Source organism: Poecilia latipinna, unplaced genomic scaffold, assembly GCF_001443285.1.
Source record: "Poecilia latipinna isolate Pla-1442-1.1 unplaced genomic scaffold, P_latipinna-1.0 Scaffold817, whole genome shotgun sequence".
NCBI lineage: Eukaryota > Metazoa > Chordata > Actinopteri > Cyprinodontiformes > Poeciliidae > Poecilia > Poecilia latipinna.
Window position 1 is genome coordinate 199,897 of NW_015113433.1, and position 13,260 is coordinate 213,156.

Sequence of the window (13,260 nt, forward strand, 5' to 3'; positions counted from 1 at the left end):
ATATATATATATATATATATATATTGTTAAAGAAGATGTTTTTAGGTCTTCCTCATGAAACAGAGCAACTTAAAGTTAGTTCAAGTTGTGTCTTAATGAGATAAAAATGACTCTTACTGAAGATATGAGAAGGAACAGCACATTTTAGATGATCAAAATCAAAGTAGAAGAAGGCTCTGATGGTACATTTGTGCCAGGGGACCCGAATAGCCTGCTAATATCTTACAGAGCTTTCTGCTCTGACATTATCTAAGCTGTTGGATTTCTCTATAATGGAATGGAAAAAGTTCAGTAGAGAAAATGAGGATTGGGAAACTGAGTTAGGCTTTAACAACTCATTTTAACATGGCCTGTCTGAGCCAATGTTTTTTAAATTCTGGAAATAAGCAAGAGGCGTGCATTAAGATAGACAATTTTATATTAAATTGTTGCCTTTTATGTTTTGTTCTTGTTGTCAGTTCAAATTTGTTTTGGTGCACACTGACTGATTGCATCCCATTTGCACAATCAACATTGTCAAATATTTTGATCCATTCAAGTTATTTGAAAGTAATTTAGAACTCAAAATAACATTTAATAGCTTCCGAAATGATGTGTGGGCCAGTTAAATATTTGCACATTTTATCTCATTAGTAGTTTAATGTTTTATTTCATCTGGTTTCAGCTTTGTTTCTTCATTATCATAGATTTCTCAATTTAGTTGTTTTTTTCTTTGTTCTCTTTTTTTTCTGTTAGCTTCAACTTGTATTATATGATTACTACAGTCATGACTAAGAAAATAGCAGAAGAAAGAAGTTGCCTAAAACTCTGCTCTCTGATCCTTGGTATTATGGTGGTTGTTAAGATTTTAATTTGTTAAACAAGGCTTTACAAATGGATCATAAGCAGACTGATATTGAGGACTTAAAGGTAGTCATAAATGTATGTTGTCAAAATAAAATTTTTGACAATAAAGATCACAAATCCTCAACAAGTCACAATATTATCAGAGAGAATAAATAAAAATAGAAACAAGCAACATGAGCAGCTGTATGGGAACTTTGTAATAAACAGGATGATTTGGAAATAAAAAAAAACATACAAAAAGCTTTTCCTCTTGCTTTAAAATAGCACTTTGCTTTAAATATTGTAAAATTTAAACAGTGTGGTCAAAGGAAGCTGCAGCAGCCAAATTAGCCTCTCTTTCACTGTAAAGGTTGTTAAAGATATTTAGATTATGAGGGAATCAACTGAATTGATCGGGACTCTGATCCTATCCAAAGTGTGTCCAGAGAAAGGCGACACCACGATCTGATAATGGACCAAAGTAAAACATTACAATCAGGTATTCCATTCTATAACATGAATGGAAAGAGAGACCCAAAATAGACAAAAATAAAATTTTTCAATCAGCTGAAAATCCTCTGAACATTCATTTTATATTCTGTTTTGAATGAGTTAGAGAATGAGTTATTGTGCATTCAGAACTAAAACCAGTTGACCAAAGGTAGCAGGAGTTCTGATTTGGTTGCTAGGTAACTAGCTGGGTTTTGCTGGGTTGCTAGGTAACGGGCTGGCTAAACTGAGGTTACTAGGGGAGGGGCAGCGCCTGCTGATTTGTGACATTACATTTTTGAAATGGGTATTTTTTCCACATGAAAACAAAAATTAATTTAATGTTAAAAAAATGTTGTTTTTTTTTTAGTTTTTTTCTTTTTTAGTTTTTGAGTTGTTTTTAGGAGCAGTCAAGACCAAAATGGAAGCATAAAATTCAACAAATTCAACAAAATGTGAATTTTTCATATTAGATCCCTTTTAATGATTTCATTCTCATTCATTCATTTTTATAATGAATGAGAAAGGAATGCTTCAGATTCCTTTCTATGAAGCATGCCATTAGGTAATAATATATTTTCAACTAATAAGACTGATACAAATTACATATGATTTACAACAGCTCAATTTAATAATTTCACCATTTAGTGAGAGCCTATTCTTACTTTTCTATGCATATTTACACATATCTTGGATTTTCTCTTCTAGAGTTTTGCTCTGAGTTAATTATAGAGTTATCTTTGTTATCAGTCTGGTTGTTTTTGCCTCAGCAGCCCTGCAGTTTTGTTAACTAAAACTTATTAATGTCATCATCCACCTTCCTCTAGAGCTGTACCTGCCTTTCTCATCAGCACCACTTCAGATGACACTTTCTAAAAACACTGCTGCATGACACCAATAGTCTTACAACAACCCACTCTCCCAGAAGTGCCTTTGAATTGCTTCTTATTCTCATATGTATGTGCCTCACTTATAGGCCGGAATACATTTCTTTAAAGAAAATGACACTTCCAGCTGTTTTCTCAGTGGAAGCCTATGGCAAAGACATTGTGTGTGTGTGTGTGTGTGTTTTTTCCAGCACATAGCTTGAGCAGTTTTGCTGACATGATGAAAGGAGCTTCAGGCACAGCATATTCTAACCAAAGGAAGATATTTTATTAGGAAAATGTGTGAAAGATTTCCCTGCCAGCATAAAAATCTACTCTAAAAAAATCAACAGTGGTTCTTTGCTTTCATGTGCTTTTGGACCTCAATAGTTTCTACGTGCAAAAGAAAATTTAAGAACGCCTACAAGTTTCTATTGAATAGTCAGTGACACTTAAAAACTTCAGAAACACTTATACACAGATCGATAAGATCATAATCGTGCCTCTCCATTTGCTTCTGTTCACAGTGCTAGTAAGCCCTTCTGACCTAATTTCTCTAGCTGGAGTGATGGATAAAATAAAGCATTTAATTCAGATGTCTGGAGCTAACAGAATAGATGCTGACAAATGGGGGAAGCACTTGTCAGTCCATTAAAGTTTAATTTAAAAACGGTGTTAACGTTTAGATGGGTTTCAAGATGATGGAGGAGGATTTGCTTCAGAGATTCGTATCACTTCTGCTGTTTGGACTTTTGATTACACGGCTAAAGAAGTTTCCGCTGAATAGACAGCATTAGTGATGACAGTGTAAGTGAATAGATATGTTACATTTTGCTTTATAGCCTAAATTTATGGTAACTGACCACACTTTACCTCAGACTTCTTTTTGTTTTTAGAATAATTTAAATAATTTCTGGAACAACTGCATCTATAAGTTTGTAGACAGTCCCGTAAACCCTAAATTCAGTTTAGTGTGATTTATTTCCTAATTTGTTTGAAGTTCATCCAAAAATCAACTATGTTAAGCGTGCTTTAAATGTATTATCAAATCTACATGAGCAATCTGATAATATAGTTAACAACAAAGCAGCAGATGTATGTAGCTTTTAGCACCAACTTCTGTATCATCCTATTTCACATTTGTTTTTTTTCTTTGGTGATCATTTTGTGATGGTTTCTTCGTGTGTAAAGCTGATAACACTTTCCAGCTTTATCTCATCATCCACCCAATTAGGTACAATTTTTTTTCCCCCATTTTCTAAAGGAAAATCTGATGATTGGTTCAATTTCAAAGGCCGAAAGTAGAGCTGCAGTAATTACAGTTATCTGGTCAGATTCAGATTTCCTAAAGCTCAATCCTGCTGATTCTGACTCGTCTCCAACATCTGTAATCAGCAGCGGGGAGGAGCAGGGATCTGACAATAGACCTCTCCACTTCATGCTAAATTGTACTGGAGGAAGACATTGAACCCTCATACCTATTGATCCATCACATGTGACTGTGTGCATGAACGTGTATATGCATTATTGATTAATACCTTAGTCTTTGAAATCACCAGCAAGAGAGTGAAAATAGTTGCAGCGCAAGAAAAACCACTGATTTTCCCATTTTTAAAAATAAATTACATCTTTGAAAGACAGGTTTTATTTTTAAAAGATTATATAATTTACTAAAACCAGGTGAAGCTGTCAATGACATCTGTACACTTGTAAAAAAAAACAAAAAAACATTTAATCCTCAGAAGAAGAGGAAATAAGAGAGATCTGAAAGCACTATTGTTCTTAACACTGTTTTTCCAAGCATTGATTGGTTAAGAGGTGGTGCATTCACAGTCTCGATCTCTGATCTGGAAACCTTAGAGTCCCAGCATAACAGAGTGAGAGACACATGCACATAGTGAGTCAGGTTTGTGATACAAAAACATCTTGAACTAAAGATGAAATCACTCATCCAGCTCTGCAGGACAGGTCTCAATATTCATGACCTCATTTTGTCACTTGGAACTTTTGAAACAAAAAGGAAAAAAGCTGTTTTGGTCCTTCAGAAAAAATATTTTGTACAACATAAGCCCATCTGAAATTAAATTGAAGTGTTCCAAAAAATGAGGAAAGAGACAACAGATTGCCTTATAAAAATAGTAAAACGGATATACACGGACAGAAAATATACTAGTGTAGAAGAAAAGAAAGCATGAATAACAATGAAATAAACTAAGACTTCACAAACAAGGTCAAGACTGTGACCTTGTGAGTGTATGTTTTGATTTTGGTTCAGGGTTTAGTCACTAAATACTGATAAAATCACTGATAAAAATCCCGTAGCGCTTCAGAAGGAGAGTGTAAGCTTAAAGGTTATTCAAATTAGACATTTTAAAAAGACAAAGAGTGTATCAAATGATGGAAATAATTATAAATAATCGCATGAATATTAAAAATCATCCAAAAAAGATAGATTGTTTAAAGTCCAAGATAATATAAAAAGAAAGGAAGCTCATTACATGGTTAAAGTTCAGCTTTCCCCTATTTTTTTTTATATCTGATCCTTGGAACTATGAGCAAAATTTGGCTTAATCATGTCAGTGCTTGAGTTGAAGTATCTGGCTTTAGTAATTATTTAGGACGGAGCTTTGTTGGAGGCCCTTGAAAATTAAAGTCAAGATTGTAAAATCTGTCCTAAAATGAGTTTGTAACCAGACATTTCCATCTGTGTGGAGCACGAGAATAAACTGTTGGTGAAATAAACAATAAGTCTTAGTTATACAAAGAATTATGGTTCAAATCTTAAACAAAAAATGTTGCCTTTGTGAATTTAGTTGGGAAGTTATGCCTGTTTAAGCTGTGAGTTGTTTATTTTACAGCAAAGAAGTGACTACACCTGGTGACTTTATATAACATACAACTATGAAGCATGGGAACTTCTTTACAGACATAATATACATGAGATCCTGGAGCATCCATGTGCTTTGATGGGTAGTAAAAGTGTGGAAATTGCTGTTTCTGCTGAAATGTGACTTGCATCAGAGCTGCTGCATAGGAAGTATGTTTGTCACGTTGGCTGAGTGTGTAATAATTATATGTCAGCATACCATCATTATGTGGGATTATATATACAGCCTTACTGTCTCCGGAGCACTCTAGTACACTTTGTATCTGTTTTCTTGTGACATGAAGGAAATGCAGTGTGAAATCTGAGCTGGGAGTTGCATCGAGTAAAAAAAATAAATCCACTGAGTCACATCTTGTTTTGTACTTTCAGGTGTTCCTGCTGTGTTTGTCGCAATCTGGGCGATCGTCAGGGCAACGCTGGCAGACGCAAGGTGCACATACACAAATTGCACGAGTATTTATTTTGTCATTATTTGCATATTTTTGTCTTTGTCAAAATGAAAAGAGAAAAGACTGAACAATTAATTGTAATCAATGCAACAAGACAACCCACCTATTAGCAAGCATGAAAGAGACAAAAGGCGACAGCACAATTACAGTCTAATTCATGTGACATTTGAGTCACCCGTGAAATCCAATTATACTCGCTTAATTTAATATGCAACACCGTTATGAACAAAAGTAGACACACAATGCAACAGGTGGAGGCACTGGAAATAATTGCTGTGGAAAGATAAAGTTAAATCTTAGTACTTCTCCCATCAAATGTTTTGAGCAGTTGATGAAAAGAACATCCTTTCTACTGTTATTTACGGGGAGAAATTATTCTGCCTTGGCAATGTGAGTGCTTTTCAAAGACCGTTCCTTTTCTCTTCATTGAAATGAAAACACACACACAAAAAATCAAGAATCTGAGAGAAATTTCTGTCAAAAAGAAAGGAAATACTTTAGAAAGGAAAAAGAAAATACTGAAAAGTTGAGTTTGGATCTGATATACGGAACCAATTCACTACAAAGCGCTACCCACCTGCTTGCTGACACTCACTGGTAAAGATCTGCAAGAAGTCTTTCATTGAAAATAAATCTTTTATTGCGTTAACACATACACTCACACAAAGTTCAGAAAAATTCAACATTTAATTTATCATGAAAGCCAGTGTGTCATTTTTAACTTTTATTGATTTTGATTAATAATTAACCCAAATAAACTGAAGAGGAAAACCATTGTACCATCGCACATCAATCAGATGAATGTAACTTTATTTCCCACATTAATAAAAATGTTAATGTGGGACTGTGGTCGCTGTAAATAAAATATGAACAATTCACCTTGTGTAGCATGAATGCACAATCTCATAACTTCCTCCTGGTCATTATGGGCCTCAATGGTGCATCTCCTTGTGCGCAACCAAGTGTCTGCAGAGGCAGTTGTCATGAGTGTTTTGCCTCCAACAGATGACTTTTTATGGGGACTGTGATGTTGGTCTAAACCTCCCAAATAGTGGAAAGCATTGACCATGGTGTCCAGGTCTGAGAAGGTGCTCAGATGCTCTCATGTAAATTATTCTTTTGATTTTAGTAACCTGTATTCTGTGCATGAAGTTGAAAATGTCTGTGCATCTGCCCCTAGTGGTCAGGGGTGTGAATTGTACTCAGTCAAAATGGCAGATGGCCTTTTGATTTTTCCCTCACTGTTTTCAAAAACTAGGTAAAGACAGTCAATATTTGGTTAATGCAACCTCCGATATGGAAAGATATTGACCATTCATTTCAAGTCCAATCTTCAGGAACAATTTTTTTTTCTTCTTCTTCTTCTTTTATGGTGGTTGGCAAGTGACATATTGATGTGCATTACCACCATCTACTGTCCAGGAACTACTATGCTACAACTTTTTGAAGTGTCCCTTCTCCAGCACACCTGGATCAAATGAATGGCTGATTAGTAGGTCTGATTAGTAGCTCATTGGCAGAGCTGAATGCCAATGAGAGGACCAGGTGAGTCGCTACAGGGTTGCATTTAAATGTTGTGTGATAGTAGCTCTAGAGAACTGGATTTGGGCATTCCTGCTTTAGATAATCCTGCCCTGTACTTGATTGCTTCTCTTCGGTTCTCTGTGAAGGTTTTCTATAAGACTTAGGTCTGAGGACAGATATATCTCCTGGAAAAAGATTGATTTAGTCCGTTGAACCATATTTTTTTCTGTTGATTTTTCTTTGAGCTAACGCCACCAAATGTTTGTCTATAATTTCTTGAGATTTTAAACAGTTGATTATGCAATGTACTCTTATCTGTATGCAGTTGAAAAAGAAAAAAGCCCTCTAAATCAGAGATCCTCTGCTGTACTAATTAGTCGGCATGAAGTGCTTTTCACATTTGTGCCTTTTGCTTTACAGCAGACCAAACTGAAACGTTTGTGGCCAAAAATTCATATCTCAACATGTTTTTAGTCTTTTTACTCACAACAGACCAGATTGTTTTGTTTCAGTTAACTCAGCATGTTTGCATTGAATTTATTGGATAGAGAAGGTTTGGCATGTCCCCAAACAACCAGACATTCTTTCCTGTGCATAATCGCAAAATATATTTTATAGCCTAACATCTCTCCAATGTCGCATATTTACCCTCGGTAATGAAAAAAGGCATGGATTTATAAAATAGTTTAAAGATTTCCCAGAAAAATCAAAAGTGTGAAACTTGAGTATAAATACAAATTGCAGTTAAGAAAAGTGTTGCTTTAGCTGGTCTGTCTAAATTGCCCCTGGGAGTGAGAGAGTATGTTTGTTTGCCCTGCGTCTCTCTGCATTGCCCTGCGGTGTAATGTCAGCCTACCTTGGGTGATCCATGTCTCTCGCCCAAAGACTGCTGGAGATGAGCACCAGCTTCCTTGGGTCCCTGCAAAGAAAAGTGGGTTTGGATGGATGGATGAAATTTTGAGGGATGAATCTGATTAAACATTTTCTCTCCCTGCTGAATAAATCGAAAGGTTGCATGTTTCTAAATTTGTCTGTGTGAAATAATGCTGCTGATATAAAAGAGGAACTGATTATAAGGGTATTTACACATCTTTGTCATTCATGTCAATATGTGTTGCAGACACTGTATTGTCAGGTCCAGTGGATTTATATCTGGTGCACTTATCTGATAGATAATTAACTTTTTCATAGTATGTAACCAAAACAAAATATAATTTTAACCTTTACGTCAAAGTTATTTCACAGCTTAATTGTTTTCTTTTTATTTCATCATCAGGTGCTGGGAGTTGAGTGCTGGTAACATCAAATGGATTTACCAGGTTCCCATCTTGACAGCAATTGGGGTAAGTGTGAACAGCATTCATTTTTAAAAGGCATATGTTTGTCAGTTTTGTATGTAAAGGGGAAGAAAAAAAGGAGAGAAGATAGATTTGTTAGCCTGCAACATACATTCCACAAAGGTTAAAATTTGAAATATTGATTTCTCTGATCAGAAAAAAAATTCAACCATTCACTCATATATCCTCACAGAAGCCAAACCAGTCACTGACACTCCCTAAAATGGTAACATGTGACCTTTTTGTTGCCCTTCAAAGTTTAAAGTGGCATTTAAAGTGAAGGTCAGTATTGTAGAACTTGACAAAGATGATCTCTTATAATTGCAACTTGATTATTTTATAGATGACAATTCTTGAAGCGCTTCAAGAAATCGAAGGAGTCCATCTCAAGTTTGTCATTTTGCCCTCATCCACAGGTTCTCCCTGAAGTCCCTTGAGAAAATACAACATTTCTGTCCTAATTTTCTCTTATTAATAAATGTTTGAGGTTTTAAATAATTTTTTCTCCCACAATTCTGGTACTAAACTTTTCAGTAATTAACACGTTCTAAATTTTAAGCGTAATTATTTATTTTATTTTTTTTTGCATACAAATGTCCAGAACTGGAACCTTTTAATTGTGTTTCTGGTACACCTATAAATCTGATGCACATTTGACACTTGCTAATAACATCAGTGGACTATTTTGTTTTGTTTCAGAAAACAATGTGATGGGACTCTGGAAAAGACTATTGTTGTTTGCAAGTTGTGTTAAAAGGAGTTAGTGTGTCACTGAAGATATTCAAGCCTAAAACAAAACTAAATGCAAAATATGCTATGGAAGCACAGACGTCCCCGACTCTAATGTCAGCATCCATAGTCCACATATCTAAAGAAGCATTTTTCTGAAATATCTGATGATTGCATAACCTAAATAATGTCCAGTACTTAAAAGTCTGAGCTACATTTGTGGTTATGAAATAATTAAGCCTAAGACGAGCTGTCTCTGTAGAGTTTGTTGAACAAATTTATAATCTGTGGTTTTTCTAAAAAGACAACAAGAGTTTAATTATGCAGCAAAGAAATTTGGGAAAATTGGTAATTAGAAAGATTGGCTCAGACTGCCTTTTCTGTCATTTTGAGAATTTTTTCCAAACTTACTTTTTTCTTTTTTTCCTTTTTTTTTTAATTTCCAATAAATGTTGATATACATATAAAGGGTGTGTAAGAGATTATAAAGAATGTTTCCTCATGCATTATCCTACTGTCAAGGCCACTTTATACATCCTTGTATAATTAAGTTTCCATCAATTTGCAACTGTAAAAATCTCCTGTTGATTCTAATCAGTTGCTGCTTTTTATTAGCATATCCTGCTTCATTTAACTGATTTTTTTCACCCTGAAGACTCGTTAAGAAAGCGGACATCCTGGAAATGGACTACATCTCACTATAATCATTAGAAATCTGCTCCAGTAATCTTTGCTCATTGACACAGGAAATGTCTTATTATAAACCACCAAAGTGTATGACACTGGGTGAAAGGGCCATTAATAACATTGTGGTGTAGCTATAAGCACGATCACAGAAAAGCAGATTTTTGCTTCAAACAAGTGACTTGTTTTTATTCCAAGTGGTGCATTTTGTCCCTCGTGCTTGAATCTATTTTCTCTCGGTGCTCCCGTTTCCTCCCACAGTTCCGAAACCTACATGCTGAATTCTTTGGGGATTGCAAATTTGCCACAGCATGGATGTGTCTCTCTGATAAACCAACTGCTCTTATATAGCACATTTTATACAGTTTACCATTAATCCATTCACACACACACGCGCTTTCATCCCTTCTTTGTGTGTCGACTGTATTTGCACATTATCTTTGAGGTTTAGTGTCTTGCCCAAGGACACTTGAACATGTGAAACAGCTGGGGACTGAACTGCCACTCTTTTTTTTTATTAACAAACGTTTTGAGCTGGTGACCGACAGCTGAGCCTGCAAGCTGCCAAAAAGAGTATTTGGCTCTATTCTATGATAATACTTACAAAATGTCTATAAAGATGAAAGTTAAATAACTACTTTGAATTCAATTCTCTCAGCACATATGGTTAATTAGCCTGGCACAAAGCTTCAAAAGGAAAACCTCAATGTAGGTTATTCTAATTAGGAAGCTGTGACTGGGCCATTGACTGGATTAGTATGGCTATCTATATAGTGTTTATGTTGTTGAAGAACAAACAAATGTATCTAGGAAATTTCTTGCCTCCAACACATTCCTCTTTGCCACATGGATTTATCGTTTAACCATCAGAGGTAGAGTCAAAGGTTTTCGTTTCAGCAGGATAACTCAAATCTGTCCTTTGAAGACATTTTCTGATCAGAAGAGATCAATCGTTCATTTTTGGACAGATTTTTAACAAATTGTAATCCTAGAAACCAATACAACTACTTCATGCATGTTTTGTGGCTGTGCAATAAATTCATATTGTGTGACTTATATTTTCAACATATTATACAAGCTGAAACAATATTCCTATGCTAGAGGTTGAACTGGAGCTTTTTCTTCTATGCTTATCATTTACATCAGTTGATGGAGACTTGAGCTAACCAATAATAAAAAAAAAACTTAAAGGTTGTCAGGTGATGCCAACTTCATTTTGAAATGAGAACTATTTCTTTGTCATTTGTTGTATTATAATAATTCTACATTGGGGGGAAAAAAAATGGTTCTGATTAGTCACTGGAGGCCCAAACTTAAAGGTAAAGTGAAGCTTTATATTCTTTGTCAAGTTATGTTATTCACATTTGTCTGTACAAAGCGAAAGAATTAATTAGCATTTTTATTCTTTTATTTCAGTTTCATTGATCTTAAAATAATGCTGATGGTAATGAGCAGTAACTGAGTAGAAATTGCACTTCGTCCGTCCGTATGATTAGCAGCCTTTAAAATGACAAGGGTTTATTAGAGGTACAGCTCCTTGCACCGCATTAAGTAGAATGTCAGTAAAACTTTTATTCTGGTGTATAATCTTCACAGAGGAGGAGATTTGTTTGACCTCCATTTGATTTACATAATCACATCTTTAGAACATTTTTTCTAAAAAAAAAAAAAAGAAAATCTAATCACTCTTATTTCTTAGTTTGTGTCCCTAACATTTACGTCACAATTCAAAACGTTTTCTATTTTTTCTTCTCCCTTTTCAGCTCAACTTTATTTTGTTTGTGAACATTGTGCGAGTGCTGGCCACCAAGATTCGAGAGACAAACGCAGGGAGATACGACACCAGGAAGCAGTACAGGTTTGTAGTAAATTGACAAAAATTAGCTTATAAAACTTGCATTGTGTTGTATATCTGTACATTCGCTGTATGCACTTACACAAAAGTACTTCTAGAAAGGGAAATGTGATTTTTTCAAAAAAAAAAAAAAAATTCCTAAGAGGTATCAGAAGATGTCACTGTTATGTTTTTTTTTTGTTTGTTTTTTTCATTTTGTTTTTTTAAATATAAGGTGAACAAAATAATTTTGTGATTCTTGAAACTAACTCTTAATGCTAGGGATATTCCAATCAAGGCTTTTAGTTCCTAATACCTAGTCTTCTGAATGAATGTGAGTGACACTCTGCATTTTTAACTAAAATGATACTTTTTGAAATGATCTGCATCTTTGAGTAAATGAAAGATATAGTTTGCTTTTTCTTAAAGAGAAAACTGTTGGCACTCGGTGCAGAAAAGAGCAGCAACATTTCTAACCTGAGTGTTTCTTTGTGACAGACCCTTTATTGATTATGCATTCCTCTCTGTTAAGCTTTTCTATAATCACTTTATACTGATGAAATTTGCCCCAAACATGGAAACTTATTCAGTTTTTGCAGCCCAATTTTGTTGTTGCTGGAGTCTCCACGTCGACAGAGACAAACTTGGTACATTCTGTCCAAGATTTTTCTCCTGGAAAGAGACAGTCTTTTTTTAAACGAGTGATTTTGCCAGTAGATGTGATTTAAAAAAACAAAAAGTTACGTTTTGCATCACATTTGCAGCAGTTAATAAGTTTAGTCAAGATTTCTAGCTCACCTGTTCAGTGCAATTGAACATGTGAATGAGAGCAGTTGTTTTGGGTGAACGGAACTAAACGGATGTAAATAAGCTGACAAAGGTGGTGTGTGATGTTTCAGTGGAAATCATCTTACATCACCATAAATGCATGAGGCCTTTAATCCTTCATTCAGCTCTCTGGGGTAGTTTGTTTTGGACCTTGGGACCTTTGCTGAATGTCTTCCCTCTTACTATTTGCAAAAATAGGCAGTGACTTTTATCCTATTTAAAAAATGTCTCTGACCTACTGAAAATACAGACACTAGCAATGAGTTTAGACCAGAGATTCCCAAATTGTGGTGCGCGCACCCTAGGGGGGCGCCGTGCCATTGCAGGGGGTGCGCGGGAAGCCGTCTGGATGAAAAAAAAAAAAAAAACATGAACGCTGTATGCGCTCGATTTTTACCTTACAATGGCCAACTCTGTTATTCCTATGTCAATTTGATACAGTAGGGGCTTCTGCATTTCCCATATCTGTGTCCTCTGTCACTTTTATCAGCAGTTAAAACTGTTGAATCGGTTGTTAACGTGTCGTAACCTGTTTTTCCGAGCCGCCTTTCAACGCAACATGAGCACTACGACGCTCAGTGAAGGAGACCTGCTGCTGCTGTGCAGAGCTACGCAGGTGTGTTAGGATCATGGCAGCAAACCAGAAAAACACAAAGAACTTTTCACAGTTTTCCCTCCAAACTAACCGACTGAGTTGAGTAAAGCTGTTGGATGCAGGTAATGTTAGCTAAAAGATGACCAGCTAATATCAATACAGTACCTTAAGCTTAACAAGTAGCCTGTAAGCTACCGATGTTGTTGACTATGT

The 13,260-nt window shown here is 35.4% G+C and overlaps 1 protein-coding gene across 1 annotated transcript in view; it reads left to right on the forward strand.

The window, feature by feature from the left end:
* The window catches only part of pth2ra (parathyroid hormone 2 receptor a), a 56,276-nt gene that overhangs the window by 27,902 nt on the left and 15,114 nt on the right, over nucleotides 1-13,260 (forward strand). Inside the window, exons 8-10 of the mRNA XM_015047261.1 lie at nucleotides 5,413-5,497; nucleotides 8,317-8,383; nucleotides 11,554-11,648. Coding sequence (XP_014902747.1) covers nucleotides 5,413-5,497; nucleotides 8,317-8,383; nucleotides 11,554-11,648 — 247 coding nt within the window. The remainder of the gene's footprint in view (nucleotides 1-5,412; nucleotides 5,498-8,316; nucleotides 8,384-11,553; nucleotides 11,649-13,260) is intronic.